General features: G+C 37.4%; 1 protein-coding gene and 1 non-coding gene across 2 annotated transcripts in view; both read left to right on the top strand.

Annotated features, from left to right (window-relative positions):
• The first annotated feature begins 3243 nt into the window (after positions 1-3243).
• Trnah-gug (transfer RNA histidin (anticodon GUG)) lies at positions 3244-3315 on the top strand. The gene has a single exon. It is a non-coding gene; the product is annotated as a tRNA-His (tRNA).
• A 7826-nt stretch (positions 3316-11141) lies between these two features.
• The window catches only part of LOC135195786 (ribosomal RNA processing protein 1 homolog B-like), a 152478-nt gene continuing 144438 nt past the window's right edge, over positions 11142-19181 (top strand). Inside the window, 1 exon segment of the mRNA XM_064222257.1 lies at positions 11142-11454. Within this exon segment, the coding sequence (XP_064078327.1) occupies positions 11298-11454 (157 nt within the window). The 5' untranslated portion in view covers positions 11142-11297.

Here is a 19181-nt window from a genome sequence, read left to right on the forward strand (position 1 = left end):
GACACTTTTAGACCAATGTTGACAATGAGTCTTAACAGTAAGAGAATCGGGGTTCGATTCCAGGGTGAGCCATCAAATACCATTGTACTTTTGCCGACCTGAGCGTTTGGGATATATACCTTGTAGTAGTTAACCCTTAAACGCCGGAGCGGTAAATAAAAAAATGACTCCCGTATGCCGGAGGGGTTTGAGAGTGAGCGCGTAAGCGGAAAAAATATTTTTTTTCAAAAAATCACAGCGCGCTTAGTTTTCAAGATTAAGAGTTCATTTTTGGCTCCTTTTTTTGTCATTGCTTGAAGTTTAGTATGCAACCATCAGAAATGAAAAAATTATCATTATCATATATAAATAATGCGATATATGATAGCGCAAAAACGAAATTTCATATATAATTGTATTCAAATCGCGCTGTGCGCAAAACGGTTGAAGGTAACAAGTTACTTTTTTTTTCGTTGTAATGTGCACTAAATTGCAATCATTTTGTATATAATAACACATTGTAAACGATAAAAACAACACAGAGAAAATATTATCACAAAATAATGCATGAATTCGTAACGCGCTTACGTAAACACATATTTTTTTCAAAATTCACCATAAATCTAAATATTGTCCTAGAGACTTCCAATATGTTTCAGAATGAAGACAAATGATTGAATATTACTATACTGTAAGAATATTAGCTTACAAATGCAGTTTTCGACCATATCTGACGAGCTAAAGTTGACCGAATGTCGAATTTTTATATATATTTTTTTTATATGCAATTATTTCGGAAATAAGAAAAGCTACAACTTTCAAATATTTTTCGTTTTATTTTACATGAAATTGCGCACATTTTCATATATAAAACTCTATGAAATGCCTAATATGAAACGGAGCAAATATTCCGAGAATGGGACTTACGCATTTCGGAGATTTGTGGCGGAGAATCCGCGCGCGGAGGGAAGGAAAGTTTTTTTTTAAAAATTCACCATAATTTAAATATTGTGCTAGAGACTTCGAATTTGTTTCACGATGAAGATAAATGACTGATATTACTAGACTGTAAGAGTTTTTTATCTTACAATTGCGTTTTTCGACATTTCGGTAGAGTCAAATTTGACCGAACGTGGTTTTTTTTTCTATTTATCGTGATTTATATGCAAATATTTCGAAAATGAGAATAGCTACAACCTTCAACTATTTATTGTTGTATTATACATGAAATTGCGCACATTTTCATATATAAAACGTTATGTAACGGCTAATTTAAAATGGTGCAAACATTACCACAATCGCACGTATGATTTTTTCGGAAGAGTTACCGACGCTGACGTAAAGAAAATGTTATTTTTTTCATAAATTCACCATAAATCGAAATATTGTGCTAGAGACTTCCAATTTGTTGCAAAATGAAGGTAAATGCTTGAATATTACTAGAATATAGGCGTTTTAGCTTACAATTGCGTTTTTCGACCATTTCGGTAGAGTCAAAATTGACCGAAGGTTGAAAATTTGTCACATCATTTTTTATATGAAAATATTTCAAAATTGATATAAGCTACAACCATGGGTTGTTTTTAGTTGTATTGTGCATGAAATTGCGCACATTTTCATATATAAAACTTTATGTAACGGCTAATTTAAAATGGTGCAAACATTACCACAATCGCATGTATGATTATTTTCGGAAGAGTTACCGCGCGGACGTAAGGAAAAAGTTTTTTTCATAAATTCACCATAAATCGAAATATTGTGCTAGACACTTCCAATTAGTTGCAAAATTAAGTTAAATGATTGAATATTACTAAAATATAAGAGTTTAGCTTACAAATTGCGTTTTTCGACCATTTCGGTAGAGTCAAAGTTGACCGAAGGGTTGAAATTTTGGCACTTATCGTTATTATATGAAAATATCTTAAAACTGATAAAAGCTACAATCATGAGTATTTTTTTGTTGTATTCTACATAAAAATGCGCACATTTTCATATATAATACTCTATGTAACGGCTAATTTAAAATGGTAAAAAAAATTATGTCAAAGTGACGGAAATAATTTCAGAGATGTGTCACAGATACTTTTTAGTGCGGCAAGAAAGAAATTCGCGCTTGCGCGCCTGCGTAACGATTGTAAACAAAACAACACCTTGATCCGTGAACTCCCAGCATCCCCCAAGGCGCGTGATGATTCAAGAGTTTTCGGCTGGTAGGCCTAAAAGTATTTTTCCGCGAATTTTTAAAAAAACTTTTGTATGTCGACGTAAAATACGTCCAGTCGGCACCCGAGAGACAAAAATGTCGACGTAAAATACGTCCAGTCGGCGTTTAAGGGTTAATAGACTCCGGTGGGTTACGGCTATTGAGGAAAGGGTCCCATGGCTAACAACAACACCTCATACCAATAGGAAACAATTTGTGCAACAAAAAAATATATTTATTCCAATGTACATAGGCTACTATTAAATTAAGCAAAAGTTCATGACAAATGAAACCAGCTTTAGTGGAATGGTGGAAGTTTTAACAAGTCATGACAATATCCGAAAATTAACGATAACATTTCTAGTTTTCTTAGGAACAGTTCAGATTATTCAGGATAGAAAGAGAAACACCGGGAATTCTAAAGCCGTTAAATGAATGGTGGAAAAGATTAGTAAAGGGGGTGACACTAAAGTTCGCAACTGTCGCATAACCTAGGTAGATAAATAAGTAACTATATATATATATATATATATATATATATATATATATATATATATAAAATAGTTGAACTGATCTCCATTGAATACTGACAGAAACAAACAATATTCCATGACGGATGACGCCTGTCTTGTTAACTTATTTTTGGGTATCTTTATATTTTAGGTTAAACTTTCTGGTACGTTCTAGAGCAGTCTTGTGTTTGATTAATTCAAGTAAATTTGCTATAGTAGGTATTTATTCCGCGAAAATAGCATACCTATAGGGTAGTGGTATCAGAGTCAGCCGAAATTTTGATAAATGAGTTTCACATTATTTTTCATCAATAGCAGAATATGCAGAAGGTGATAGTAGAATGTAATGGAAAAATTTCAGCAAATAATTGAATTAAAGACCAAAAATACAGTAAACAGGGGGAAGGAAAGAAAAAATGAACAAATATAGACACTAAAAAGAATAGAACTGTTTATCCTATCAACAATCATTTTCGTTTTCTGTGACCGAATTTTAAATCCATTTTCCTTTTATGCTTTTGCGACTCTCTCTTCGTCAAGCCTTCGGTGGCCGTGATCGTATAGTGGTTAGTACATTGCGTTGTGGCCGCAATAACCCAGGTTCGAATCCTGCTCACGGCAACGGGCAAGAGATACTTTTGTCATTGAGGGTTTTGTTAGCTTAGCCGATATTATAGATTCGTTAATTCAATTGTAAGGGTTCCCACTTACCTGACTTTACTGGTGGAATGCGTTATGCTGCTGATGTTTCTTGTTTTTTTTTCGTTTAGAATTTAGAGCTAATTTTCCCCTGTTAAATGAGTTTGGTTCATAATAATTTTGTTCTGAAAGCAGAGTAATATGTAAGCAGGGAAAGACGTGTGTCTTCAGTGGACATGAAAAAGGTCTAATTGATCATAAATTGTACATTACACCAATCCATAGCTATGTTTTCTAATGTTTTTCTTCTTTTATATCATCTTTACTTTCTACAGATCTTCTTCTTCTTACCAAACCTGTAGCTGTAATAAAAAAAAAAGTTAAATTTATATATTCTGACATATTACACGGTCAATGAGTACTGAATACCATTTTTTTTTTCTTTTTTTGGTCCACGTCCTCGTGCAGTAATAATCAGCTAGATCAGAATGAAAGAGAAAGAAGAAAAGAATTTTGTCATGCTTATAATTAAACAATTGATATGTCATGGGATATATTGACTTCATTTACAATAACTGAAGTCAAATTAACACTATAGTCTTCTTCTTCTTCTTCTTCTTGGAGAGGGAGAGATCTGTAATTGTCACGCATAGTTACCATATACAGTGGTACCTCGAGATACGAAATTAATCCGTTCTGAGACGGCCTTTGTATCAAGAGTTTTTCGTATCTTGGAACACATTTTACATGTAAAATGGCTAATCCGTTCCAAGCCCTCCAAAAACACCCCAGTAAATTATATTTCCAGGCCTAAAACACATGTTCTAGGGTTACGACGGAAAAAGAACTATGACTCCAAAAGGCAAAATACTGTACATACTTGAGTAATATTCAACTGCATGTAATGTTCAACCCCATTTTTACTGCATATATTAGGACTTTAGCATATGTCCCTTAGCAATAAGCCTAGCCTATGTTACCGGTTGCTACTGTAGCCTAGTCTATGATTCTGACATCTAAACCTAAGAGCTAAAAGCTTAGAATATGCCAATAAAATGTATAAATAATCAGTATGTACTCATTTCAAATAATTATTAATTAATCATTAACTATAATACACAAACAAACAAAAAAACAAACCTTCCAATCGATTGTTTACATTCTCAGCTCTTACCCGTCTTACGAGTATCGAACGAGCGCCAAGCAATCATTTTTCCTAGCACACAGTAAGCCATAAATTGTCATTAGTATCTCTCTTCAACTAATGAAACCACCAAACAGTATAATAACCATTCATTTCTATTCTTTATTCTATCTTTACCTAACGGAGATACCGAGTTACTGACAGCTATAATGAAACATACGCAATACGTATACCTACCTAACGTAATAATAAAACAGAAGAAGAATTCTAAAAAATGCGTATTTGTTGGCAGTCTGATTTATTTTATATTTTATGATATCTAATTCACATTTTTTTTAATTAAATGTATTGCATGTACTCATTTCAAATAATTATTAAGTAACCATTAACTATAATAAACAAACAAAAAAAAGCTTCCAAACGTCTGTTTACATCCAGCACTTACGAGTATCGAACGATCGCCAAGCAATCACTTTTACACAGTAAGCCATAAATTTTCATTATCTCTCTTCAAGTACTGAAACTACCAAACAGTATAATAACCATTCATTTCTATTCTTTATTCTATCTTTATCTAATGTTCTTTTTTTTATTAAATGTATTGCATGAATACTAAGTTTTTCAATTTACAGCAACCTTTTACCAATAGAATACTTAAAGCACAAGGGGTAGATGCTGACCAATAGGAGAGCAGGACCTTATGGGGTGACTAGCATCAGGAACCAATGGGAGAGCGGGAGGATGGTGGCGAGTTTACTCAGTTGGCGGCGCGGGAGTTTTAAAATTGTTCTCGGTGGTCTGGGCAAATCTCGGGACTTTATAGCAACAACCTTTCGTATCTTGAAAACTTTTCGTATGTAGAGCAGTAAAATTTTTCGTATTGGCTTTCGTAACTTGGATTTTTCATAAGTTGAGCCTTTCGTATCTCGAGGTACTACTGTATATATATATATATATATATATATATATATATATATATATATATATATGTGTGTGTGTGTGTGTAACACATGGTTAAGGTGTTTTATAGAAATAATTTTCTGACGTACCTACCACATCGAGATCGAAGCTCAATTTTCATTCTATCTACCAGATTCACAACTTGCAATGGAAATAATTATGGATATAATGTATACTCAAATAACTATAAACATAAGGCATTAAAGGCGAAGGAATTTACAGGAAAAATTAAAGATGAGAAGAAATCAGATTTGCCTCACACTTATTTAATCACTAGATTTAGTTTCAAAATAGATATCATGATTGTAGAGTCTTGTAGCTGTAAAAAGATGAGTTGTTCACCTTTTACTATTATGAATTCATATTTCTCCTTTGTGTTTGTTTTGTTTACGTTTATTGCAGGCCTGTACCGAGGGGTGGGCGGGGGGTCGAATGACGGCCCTTCAAAAAAAAAAAAAAATTTCTGGAAGTCCATATTTTCTGTGACTATCCTTTTCATGGAACTGTACTTACAAAGTAATAAATAATTATTGTTTTTTGTTAGGTCAAAGTATATAACATAACAACAAATAAAGTAACATGCATGTTATTGTTAACATAATAAATAAATTAATCAATAAAACTGAAGAAATAATCTTGAATTTCAGTGCAAACTTTCAACATTATAAGTATAATTCTGTCAACCAAAGCCAGTAACATTGAATAATATCTAATCGGGTAGGAGGGCATAGACCGCATAGGTACTAAATTTTCCTTCTTAATATAACTAAAATAACATTTTCAAGTATTTCATCTTGTATGTACTGTCTATATATGCAACGACATTTGTGATTTGTGGAAGAAAAGGTCCAGTTTTGGGAAAAACGACCCCCCCTATAAAAATTCTAGGTACAGCCCTGTATTGTCTCTGTAATACCATATATCCTTTCCATTTTCATTGTCTTCCTTCTATAGATCTGCAATAAGAAGCATCTTAGCTGACAATTCTTCTGTATTTTCTTCATGTGGCTGCTGCACAAAATTAATGAACATCTACTTCTAATTTCACTATACGCTGCATCCTTTTTCCAGTGTTATCACACCAGGTTTCTTCTCTTTTTCTTTCCTTAAATAAAGTATCTACGAGATTTTGAAGGTTTTGTTGTCATTCATTTCTCTTGTCCATGCTCCCCCCCTCCCCGCCCCCACAGTTATTGATGGTGGACCTACCTTTTACTTAAAAAGTACGACTGCAAGGCATACGGTTGTAGTACACCCCTACCACCGGGTAGATTTATCATTACTTTGAACTGCTTACCCTTAATTGATTCGGTTTTACTTAAGTTTGTGTTGAATTCTTTCAGATACTCTTATTTGCAGAATGCAAAGTAGTTTCATATTTTGGTAGATCTATGCCGAAGAGGGTCAGTAGTAGTAGTAGTAGTAGTAGTAGTAGTAGTAGTAGTAGTAGTAGTAGTAGTGGGTGGGATATACCTTTGAAACGGCTCCCTTGCTTCTTTTATTCCTCCTTTGTTTGTGTTTGCTTGAGCTTCTTCTCTCTGAAATACCACATTTCTTTTATAAAATCTTTCCTATTCTCCACTTCCTCCCTCATCAGTACTACCAATAAGATTATATTTGCTACTAATTCCTCTTTATTTTCTTGATATGGTTGCTGCATAAAGCTATATCTATTTCTTATTTCATTGTATGCTGGACAGTAAAGTAAGAAATGTTCTAAATTTTCATTTTGTTCCTCACAGTATAAACATTTTGTATCTTCTCCTTTTATCCTATTTCTATCATTTAATCCTAGTATACCTAGTCTGGCCCTACTGATCAGCATTGTTTTTTCAGTGTTATCATACCAGATTTCTTCTCTTATGTTTTCTTTATATTTTCTGTAGATTCTTAATGTTGACTTTTCATTCATTTCTTTCTGCCATATTTTTCTGTCCCAATTGTTTATTATTTCTCTTAACTGTTTGTCTTTAACTGCTTCAATTTTACTTAAGTTTATGTTTAGTTCTTTCATATACTCTTTTACTTGCATTATCCAGGGTTTTTTTTTTTTTTCATACTGATCCATTGTTATCTCATATAGGAGACCTATTTCCAACCATTCTTCAGTGTATGTTTCAGGTATAAAAGAAAAAATTTATTCTTCATATCTCTAGATTGGCAGGAAGAGGCCCCTATTTCAGATCTTAACGCACAACTTGCTGTGTAACTTGGCGCTTTCAATATTGCTATGTATACTTTATTATCTATCTTCTGCAATTCATTTATTGTTTTCCTGTCAAGTTCATGACTTCCATTGCATAACATGAATGCAGGCATCGCTAGTCCTTTCCAGTACAATTTTCCTATTTTACCCTGCTACAGCTTTTATTGATGACTGCATTAGCCATTTTTGCCATCTGCTTTGCTTTAATTTGGGCCCTTTTTATCTGTTCTCTGAAGCAGTCTTTCATGTTGTTGATTGTTACTCCTAGGTATTTAATATTCTTAACTATTTTTATTCCTTCTATGTGCTCCATATTCTCCACATCATCGATACTGTACCAGTCGTTATATATTAGTATGTTACTCTTGTCCTTGTTTATGTTTAGGCCACATTCACCTGCGATTTCCATAAGGGTTTTTATTGATTTTGTTATTTCTTCTAGTGTGTGCCCTAGTATTAACCCGTCGTCTGCATATAGTAGTGCCACTATCCTTATTACTTCATTTCTGAAACCTTCTGTTGTATTTTCTAATTTTTCTATTATCAGGTACGTTATTAATAGAAAGAATATGGTTGAGCCATTGCATCCCTGTCTTATTCCATTAGTTACATTTAGTTCTTTTTGTTCTATATTGTTAAGGCATAGGCTTGTTACATCATTTGTATATATCTTTGCAACTGTATTTATTACTTCTGCATGTAGCCTGTATTCATCTTGACCTCAATGAGCTTTTTCCTATTAACTGAGTCAAATGCTTTTTGGAAGTCTATTGATACTACAAATAATGGGTCCTTTCTTCTGTAAGTTTCTTGTATGCAGTATTGTAAGATATATAAATTATCGATTCCTCTCCTTTGTGCGGTAAAGCCTGATTGCAGTTCATTCATTTTTCCTATATTTCTAATATGTTTTTCTATTTTGGTTCTCAGGATCCCCATGAAGATTTTATATGATGCATTTGTTAGAGCAATTGGCCTTAGATCTTTGACTGTGGGGTTTTGTTTTTTGGGCGTAAGTGTTGTTTTTTACTTAAACCAGCTTTTCTGCGTTTTCCTGCCCTTCAGTATTTCATTTAAACATTCTGCCAATTCTTTTTGAAGGTTGTTACTTTGTAAGAGTAATTTGAACAGTACTGGCTTCATTCCATCTGGTCCTGGTGCTTTTTTTGTCTTCATTTTCTCAAGTTGATTTTTTACATCTTCTTCTGTTATGTTGATTTCTTCCATGGGTCTAATCTCTGTCTCTGTTGGGTCATACACTCCATGCATATGTTCTCTTAAAGATATATGGCATTTCATCTGCTGTCCTAATCTTTTCACTATTGCTTCCATGTCATGTTTGTACTGTTCTTTCTTGCTTTCATTCCATATCTCTCCTATTTTGTTTTCTTCTTTTTGGTATATTGTTTCCCAGAATTTTACCAGCTCTTTCCCTAGGGTTTCGTCCTTCATCTCTTGCTTATTTTCATCGAATATTCTTATCCATTCTTTTTCTGATGTGGTCTTTCCTCTCAGCATGTCTATATATTCCCAGATTTTCCTGTGTCTGTTTTTATCATTCATTATCTCATTTCTAATTTTTTCTTCATATTCTTCATATGCTTTCTTTATTATTATTTGTACTTTTTGTTTTTGTTTAAGATATGCTTCTTCATAGTATCTTCTTTCTTCTATACTTGTGGCTTTCCTTTTTAATTTGTTATATACCTTTCTTTGGCTTATTTCTTTCTTTGTTTCTTTGGTGACCCATACTGGTTCTATTTCTTCTTGCTTTTCTGTCTTTAACCTTCTTTTGATTATCTCCTCTAAGTTATTTGTTTTTGCTTCACTCATTGTTTCTTCCAACTGGGTTAGATCTCCTTTTCTGTCTTGTTGGCTTACTTTATACTCTATATATTCAAGGTATTTCCTGGTAGACTCTTCTGTAACTTTCAAATATTTGATTTCTTTTGTTTCATTTCTGAATGTTTTCCTTACTTTAGTGTTCATTTGAATTGGACCTTTATGAAGTGATGGTCTGATAGATCATATTCATATTTTCCCTCGTCTATCTCCATACATTCATATTTTTTATACATATTTTGGTTGACTAGGGCAAAGTCTATGGCACTGTTCTGATCTCCTCTACTCCAGGTTATCTCTCCTTTGCAGCTGGGATCTCCATTTAATAGCGTTAAATCATATTTTTCCATCAAGTCCATAACATATTTTCCATTTTGGTCAAGTTCTTGTGTCCTTAGGAAACCTAAATGCCCATTGAAATCCCCAAGGACTATCATAGGCAGGTCTGTGGATTTTTCTATGGCTACATGTAAGGCGCTTATTATTCGTTTATTTCTTTCTTTATCACTAGTTGACATATAGACCAGAATTATGTTGAATATTGTTGTTCTATAATTAACCTTTACTATAAGAATGTCTTTGTGTTCCGACTTTTCTTTTTCTATCTGGATCTCTCCTTTGGTTCTGTACATTATTAATAGGCCTCCTCCTTTGGTGTCGTCTTCATCTCTCATTGAGTCTACCACTCTGATGCTTGTTGGGAATAGTAATTTTTGCTGTTTAAGGTGTGTTTCTGTTATGCACAAAATTGTGTTTTCTTTTGTTATCTCCACTAGCTCGATTATTTTTGCTTTTGTCAGTCCTTGGGTGTTTATAAGCTTTATTTCAAGATTTCTTGATATATCTTCTGTCTTGCTCCCCATTTTTTCGCTTTCTCTATTTACAAAATTGCTTCTACCATCTAACCCTTTATCTATCTTTTGCAAACCACTTTTTTCTTCTAGGTCTAATAGTCTAAGATTGTTACTAAAGTTACCTCCTACACCTACCTGCCCTAAACTAATTTCCCTTCTACTTCCTCCCTCAGAGCTCTTAACATTACTACTAGATATTCTATTTTCTCCTAAATCTAATTTATTTACACTCCTAAAAATATTATTACTCCCTATCTCTAAATTATTTACAATTCTATCTACTTTACATTTTCCTACCTCTAACTCATTTACACTTCTAACAATTCTTTTGTTTCTATCTATATTCCTCTGGACTTCCTTTTTAGAGCATTCTAGTCGTCTGAAAGTTTTCTCTTCTCTTCAGCTCTCCCTTACTTATGAACCATCCTTCCTCTTTGTTATCCTGCTTTTTCTTTAATTCGGATCTTAATATGCTATCTTTTTCTCTTTCTTTAGCAGTCATGTCTGGAACTATAGATATTTTTTTGTAAATATCCTTCTTTGCATTCCTTAGCAGTCTGGAACTTTTTAATATGTTCCACTTTTCCCTCTCATGGCTGAGTTTCACTAGAAGTGGTCTGGGCCTTGATCTGCCTATCGCCTCATTGTTTTGACCTTGTTGCAGTCGTGGCCTACCTAACCTTACTACACCTTTAATATTCCATTCATCTTTATTAAGGTTAAGTTCTTTTGTGAATATTTCGTTGCACCTCTCTTCATCTAGCTTCAAGTTTTCTGTTTCCTCTCCTTGAAGTAAGTTACGACTGAGCCGTCCTACGAGAATCCAGCCGAAGAAGAAGAAGCATTCCCTTGCAGCACCTGAACTAGAAGTCAGCCAGCATGTGGGTCTGACAACGTAAACAAGACCGGTAACCGTTGTAGATTTCCTCAAAATAACTTGAAACTAAAACTACCAGCCATGACTTCTGGAACGTCATCATCTTTACCTAACGTAAGAGGCAGTCTACAGGAAGTGCTGTTCGCTCAACGTCTCGCCGACAATGAAAAGAAGGTGCGAGACAGGGCCCTGAAGAAGCTGAAGGTGTTCTTGTCTCTGAAGTCGTCCAATGGACCTGGTGAGTCGGCCAGACGCACATGTAATAATTTACTAATCCCGTTTGGGGGGTATCGCCGTCATTGCACCTCATGCGGTGCAATGTAGGCATTACCTAAGGTTCTTTGCAGCGTCCCATTGGACCCCAGCTGCAACCCTTTCGTTTCTTTTACACTAGGCTACCTCCTTTGCAGCGTCCTTTCGGAACCTAGCTGCAACTAGCTGTACTTTCATTCCTTTTAGTATTCTACCTCCTTTCATATTATCTTTCTTCCATCTTACTTTCCACCTTTTTCCTAACAATTGATTCATATCCTAGTGCAACTCCGAGGCGTTCTTCCCGATAGGGTAATGGGTATTAGCAGTCCGCACGGACTGCAAAGGAATGTAACCGCGGATACGACATCCACTACGGATTGGGGGCCGTCCAATGTATTTCGCCGTGTACGTATGGTACTGGCCACTGGGGGTTTAATTACAGTCGTCCGAATAAATATTACTTAAAATTCTTGTTCAGTAGGTAAAACTGCATAGAAAAACCGCAACTGCCATAATCTAGGCCGCTGTGGATAAGTACCCTAGATTTACCGGGTAATGCATCGCTGTGCAGACAGGCAGACTCTTTTCCAAAAAATAACTTTAGCACTTCCAGTATCCAAATTTAGACGAAAGTCACAACCCAACCAGTGTGAAAACAACAGATTGAGACTTCTACTTTCCTCTCGAAGGAAGTGTTTTCTTTCAAGTCGAAAAATAGCTAGCTAATGCCATAGGCTAATTTCTGGTTAAACAATGAAATTCTAGCCATGCGCGGTGCAAACTTACCTCCATGATGCTTTCAAATTTTTACTTAGTGGGAAACACCGCAGTGGATCCATCATCATCGCATGGGTCAGCCTTATTCACTTGATATTTAATTGGTGAAACAAGAATACAATTACATCTTTTAAGCATACCATTCAAAAGATTGAAGTTTCGTCAACCTAATGTGATATATGAAAGCGCCATACAAACTAAAATAAGCATGTGAGGTCTTTGTAAAATATGTTTTCAAGGCAGTTTTGAAATCCAATATGGCAGCACCAGCGTGAGGTGCCGTTCGTAAGCGCAGCTGAGCCACCATCTTTCCCAGCCTTCCCAGCACTCATTTGATCAATGTTAGTGTATATGTGAAACACTTATTGATCTTACTCGAGATTGCAGTTGTAATCAGCACAATAAAACAACATTTTGTTGCCTATATTAGTGAAAGTTTGAAACTTCTTATTCCCGGGGCCATAGTTTGAACTGAAATTAATTTTTACTTTGTAATTAGTGGTTTTATCCTTACTGACATCACAACTGAAACTCCACAGTGCTAGGGTAAAAAACTGCATGGTACAGGGGTGGACCATGTACGATCAATGTGTACAACCCCAAGAAAAGTACATTATAACGCGTCCTGACATGGAGATGGGCATCAGACGCGACTTCTTGTTGGTGAGAAACGGAGCTAAAGACCTCTACTCCGGTGTCAGGACGCGTTATAATGTACTTTTCTAGGGGTTGTACACATTGATCGTACATGGTCCACCCCTGTACCATGCGGTTTTTTACCCTAATTTGATTGTAATTATACACATTTTGTTCTTAATTCACTCCAAATTCCACTTGAAATACCCGAGAGTTTGTTTGCAGCGAAACCATGGCAGGAACAATTTTTCAGCCTTATTGTGTATCTGGCTGCCAAAAACATCCATGAGCAGATGATGCCTTACTGAATTGTTTATGAAAAAAATTTAGTATTTTGTTGCTAGCACTTTTCATTGTTTTAAGTCCGTATTACTATTTTACTTTTTTATTTTTGATAATTATGGTTGAAGTAGATATAGTATATTTCAATGATTGCATGCTGGGACTAGAGTCCTGAAGTGTGATGCAATCACCACCACTCCGGACACGTGTGTTTTCGCTCCATTAGAAATTAATGGGGCTGACTTTGAAACTGCCAGAAAATTGTCAATAGAGTTAACATTGAGACCCATATATTTTGATTGAAAAAATTAGTATGTAAAAAAATACTTGTTGATTATGCAAAAAATTAAATGACAACTACTCAGTATATTCGTATTTTATATAACATTATATAAATACTTATTTTCTTGATCATTTTATATGGGTCATAATGCTAACTTCCCTATGCTATTAATGATTTTATGGTCAATTTAAATTTGGCCCTTTTAATTTCTTATGGCAATAAATCTTTGTTGTGTGACCCAGGCCCAGGTGATCACATAACCTTTGATGGTATGGAGGAGTTATGGAGTTGCATTTGACGTCTGTGAGAGAGAGAGCATAATTGCTGGATGGATAGTTAGCGATTGAATTGGCTGTTGGTGACTTCTGGGTTCCCTGGTGGTGCTGTTGGAGTTTGGAGTTATCGTTAGAGTTCTGTGTTTTTAAGTTTTGTGTTTTGTTAATACTATGTTATTGTTGGGTTTGATATTGTTTGCTTTGAAGTTTTGTGCCTTTGTTGTTAGGTTTGTTGTGCTTGTGAGTTTCTGTTGAGTTGTTGAGGGTTGTTGGTGAGCTGTTGTGATTCCTTGGTGTTGTTAGTGGGTGTGTGTTGCCTTTTTTGTTATTTTTTGTGTTGGTGATTGTTTGTGCAGTGGTCTTTTGTTGTGGTTGTATTCCATGTTTGCTGTTGTGGTTGAGTTCCTTGTTGTTTGTTTGCTGTGTTGTGGTTGTATTACTTGTTTGTTGTTGTGTTGTTGGGTTTTGGTTCTTAGTTGTTGTCTCAGTTATTGTTGGTATCTCCTTGACCTCGACCGCCAGACAAGACAGCTTAGGCCAGAGTATCTGGAGTTGGGTTGGGTGAGTACATGTGTTTTTTGTGTGTGTGTGTGTGTGTGTAGGTAGGTCAATTGTCCTGCGTGTATTCAGTAGTGCAAAGAGGAAAGTGTGACTGAGGGTGAGTTTGGCAGCCAGATTGATTAAGTTTATGTGGGCGGGATTTTGCCCGCTTGTTTTTTTAAGCTTGTGATCCCGTCACATTATTTTTTGGCGCCTGAACAGGGACTGTTGGTGTGGCAGCTTGTGGTTGGCGAGGGAAGCTAAGGAGAGGTTGGAAGTGGAGAATGAGAGGTTAAGGGTAGAGTGTGAGGAGGTGAAGAGCCAGTTAGAGGAAATGAGAAGAATGCTAAGGAGCGCGAAAGTGGAAATGAAAGAAGAGGTGAAAGGAGCGGAAGAGAGAATGGTTGAGAAAAGGAAAGAAAAATTCGGGGTAATAATGAATGCAGTGCAAGAGATGATGAAGGGGTTTATGAGAGAGGGAGCAGTAGGAGGTAGGCCTACTGGGTCTTGTGATGGGCCAGAAGTGATTAAGAAAGTGAAAGAACAGGTGTTTGAGAGTGTGGGTGACGATGGTGATTTGGTTGTGATAAGTAAAGGAAAGAAGGAGAAGACACAGGATAAGGAAAAACCTGAGGACAAGAATAAGAAGGGGGCTGGGGAAAAGAAGAAGACTAAGGGAAAGAAGGTCAGTAAGGGTGACGGACAGGATGAGACTAGGACTGAATACATTGGAGAAAGGGCTGAGTGTGATTCAGATAGCGGTGAGTGGAAACAGGTTGGTAGAAAGAAGAAGGGTAAGAAGAGCGTAGCCAAGAGTATGGACGTGAGTATGGAAGTGGGCTTTGTACGTATTCGGAAGAGGGAAAGAAGGGTCAGAATGGAAGTAACGAAAGTGAGAGTGAGAGAGAGCAGGAAGTACGAAAGGCAGAGTATATGAGAGAGGTACCCTGATGTGCACGATACGAGGAATATGTTAGTAGGGACAAAGGGGACTTTTTTTAAGGAATATGAGGAAGTATTGTGCGGCTAAGTATGTATGGGGATAACAAGAGAGTTGGGTAGGTTTTTGACAGGATTTTTGTTGAATAGGTATGGGGTAATGATGAGTGTAGGGAATGTGCCACATGAGAGTGAAAGCCAGGATTTTAGAACAGGCCAAGAGGATAAAGAGTAGCGTTAGATATAGGAGAAAGCATGATTTTGAAGAGGCAAGAATGAATGTTGGTGAGTCGTTGTCGATGTATGTGTGCAGGTTAGAAACATTAGCCAGGAAAAAGTTTGGGGAAGGGATAAATGAGTGTAAGGAGTTAGTGGAAAAGCTGTTGGCGACTGTACCAGAGAGCATATACGAGTTTGTAAATCTAAAACGTAAGGAGAAAATGCGATGGACGAATGTAAGGTTAACGTGGAATGACATTTTAGAAATACAGTAGAGGATTACGAGTTAGATAGGTGTATGAAAGAGAGTAGAAGTGTTAGTGTTAGGAATGAAGTAGCTGAGGTCATACCAGAGTTTAAGAGCTATAGGGAGGAAGTTTTAGAACGGCCGAGGCGAATGGTTGATAGGAGCGTTAGAGCAAGTAACTTGAGTGTAGTTAGCCCTAAAAGAGATAGGAGTGCGAGTGTTGGAAGAGTAGGGTCAGTTGGTTGTGAGTGAGAGCAGCAGTGTTACAGATGTGGTAAGCCAGGACACAAGAAGAATGGATGTTGGTGGGCGTTAGGGGCATGTTTCGGGTGTGGGCAAAATGGGGCATTTAGTGAGCGAGTGTAAGAAAGATAGGGATATTAAATGTTACATGTGTAGACAGGTAGGGCACATAGGTAGTGGATGTCGGGGTACCTGAATGAATGTGGTTTGCAGCAACTGCGGGAAGAAAGGGCATTGTGCTAGGATGTGTAAAGAACAGCTTGCGAAATGTGTTGAATGTGGAATGGAAGGTCACATGGTGGCGAGTGTGTGTAGGCAAAAGAGGATGAGTCAGGCTGGGCATTCGGGAAACTAGGTGAAAAGGGGATTCAGTTGGGTAGGTCCTCTAGTATGTGACAGTGTGTTCGGGAGAATGTGATGAGTGAGTTGTTTGGAGTGAATAAATGTGAGCTGAGTGTCAGTGAGCAAATGGGTCTGGAAGATCGGCAGTTGGTGTTGGTTGAGTATGGAAGAAAGTGGAAGAAGGTAAGGAAGGGAATGAAAGGGAGAAACGTGAGCTGCATGATAGAGGGGTTAGTTTTAGGGTAAAAATGGTGGAAAAGGCATGTAATATGGATGACTTTGAGGGGAGAAATGATACATATAGCATGTGTGGGTTTGAATTGTCAGGGTTTAGTGAAGTTTCACCAGGAAGAGAATGAGGTGGTAAGGATGTGGTTGGCAGTATGAATGAGTCTCTTTGGGAGTTTGGCAGGAGTGTAAATGAGGTAAATGATTTGGTGGCAGAGTTACGAGAGATATTAGGACAAGAGTTAGAAGGGGTAGATGAGATAGTGAGTGGGATTTGGGAGGACAGTAGTGAGGGAGATGGTAATGGGAGTCTGACTGGAAGTGGTCTGAGAGAAGTGGATGTCAGTGTAACTGAGAGTGTGTATGAGGACCCTCAACAAGATCCAGGGGTCCTGTGTCCGAGTATCCGTGGGTGTTGCAGAAGGCTGTTTAGTGTGGGTGTTGCGAGTGTAAGGAGACGTTGTCAGATGTAACGGGGGAGGAGTTATGGAGTTCCATTTGACAATTTCTGTGTGAGAGAGAGAGAGAGGGCGTAATTGCTGGATGGATAGTTATCAATTGAATTGGCTGTTGGTGAGTTCTGTGTTGTCTGGTGGTGCTGTTGGAGTTATGGTTAGAGTTCTGTGTTTTTTGAGTAAGTCTTTAGTCAGAATCGGTGATGATCGGTAGTGTCGGCAGCGGTCTGTGAAGTGTTAAAGGCATTGAAAGTCAGTTGAGTTTTGTGTTTTGTTGATTTGCTATTGATTTATTGTTGAGTTTGATATTGTTTGCTTTGGAGTTGTTGTGCCTGTATTGTTAGGTTTGTTGTGCTTGTGAGTTTCTGTTGAGTTATATGTTAGTTGCTGTGGTTGTGAGTTGAGGGTGGTTGTTGGTGAGCTGTTGTGATTCCTTGGTGTTGTTAGTGGGTGTGTGTTGCCTTTTTGTGTTGTTTTTCCGTGTTTGTGATTGTTTGTGCAGTGGTCTTTTGTTGTGGTTGTATTCCTTGTTTGTTATTGTGTTGTTGAGTTCCTTGTTGTTTGTTTGCTGTGTTGTTGAGTTGTGGTTGTATTCCTGTTTGTTGTTGAGTTGTGGGGTTTCAGTCCTTGGGTGTTGTGTTGTTGGGTTGTGGTTCTTGGTTGATGTTTTTGTTGTTGTTGGTATCTCTGTGACCTTGACCGCAGACAGCACAGCATAGGCCAGAGTATCTGGAGTTGGTTGAGTACTTGTGTATGTTTGTTTGTTTGTTTTTTGTTTTGTTTGTTTTTTTCTGTGCAGGTAGGTCAATTGTCCTGCATGTATTCAGTAGTGTAAAGAGGAAAGTGGTACTGAGGGTCAGTTTGGTAGCCAGATTGATTAAGATTATGTTGGGGAGGCTTTTGCCCGCTTGTTTTTTTAAGCTTGTGATGCCACCACAACGGCATGGCCCACGAACGCTATGGCAAACAGAATTTATAAATGAATTATGAAAGATCAAATTGTAATTGGAATAAGATATCATAAGTATTGGAATTTTGTAAATTCTCATTCTAAGTATTCAAAGTATTCAAAATCTTGAACTTTAATCTTACAAAAATAAGTAGTACTAGGTATCTAGCACACTGGCACCCCTGAAAATTTGCTAGGTTGCTCCCAGCCACATCTCGAATGGTATCATCGTTTACCATCATTGTAAGGAAACTGTACCAGCATCTATGGGTATAAATGTTTTGCAGATTTAGCACAGGAAATGGGCAGTTTGTTTGCTCAAGTAACTCGGCAAACATGGAGATGGTGTCAATCGTCTACATTTAAGGTGTTTTAAGTAAACATTTCAAGAGCATCATGGCAGTAAGTGAGCGCTGTGCATGGCTAGACCTTCATTAATTTCTGCTTAATCAAAAATTGTGCCTTCGTATTTTGATTTAGGAGAAAACTCTTACTTTGAGAGAAGAGTAGAGGTCTTGGTGTGTTGCCTGGATGGGCCACAATTCTTGACTGATGCTCATTGGCTCGGTCATTTACCCTATCGGTAAATATTATTTGTTCGACACGGCATACAAAAACCTTCGGTCCTTTTACAATAGGAAGGTACTAGCGGCAGCTGGATAGGTCGTAAGCTTTCGAACAAGGGGTTCGGTAGTTAACTGCTTGTCCGACAGGCGCGCGCGCGACTGGGAGGTAAACAAACCACTTTTGCTTTCGGCCTCACAGCGAGTAGACTGTGTGTTCGACGCTCTCGCCCGCTTCTCGTCGTTTGCTTTCCTTGAGTATATGGTTGTGTTTGTGTATGAAAGAATCATTGTAAGTACAATCATTTCTCTTTATTCATTTAATTGTGATTTATTGGTCAATCATGGAATCTCCTCGCCTCGCTACCCCACGGAGACTATGCCGGGTACCGAAGGGCGTAAATGCGGAAAGTTCCGCTCATTCCCGGAAATTGACCCACATATTTTGTGCGCTCGGTGTCGGGGGCGCGAATGCACCCGAGCCGAGCCCTGTGAAGTGTGTAATAATTGGTCGGAGGCGCAGTGGACTTTGTATGAGGGCAGGAAGAAGCGAAGGCCTGCAAAGGAGTCGTCGGAAAGCTCTCCCGCGACTCCTTTGGTTACGGACACTTCGTCTTCTTTCTGCCGCCCGCTCAGCTCCCACGTTTGGCGCCTTCCCCTTCGGGGGGGGTTTCTAGGTCCTTCTCCTCACCCCCGACTTGTCGAGTGTGGAGGAGGGCGCTAGGTACCCTG

The sequence above is a fragment of the Macrobrachium nipponense genome, chromosome 16 (assembly GCF_015104395.2).
Source record: "Macrobrachium nipponense isolate FS-2020 chromosome 16, ASM1510439v2, whole genome shotgun sequence".
Classification (NCBI taxonomy): domain Eukaryota; kingdom Metazoa; phylum Arthropoda; class Malacostraca; order Decapoda; family Palaemonidae; genus Macrobrachium; species Macrobrachium nipponense.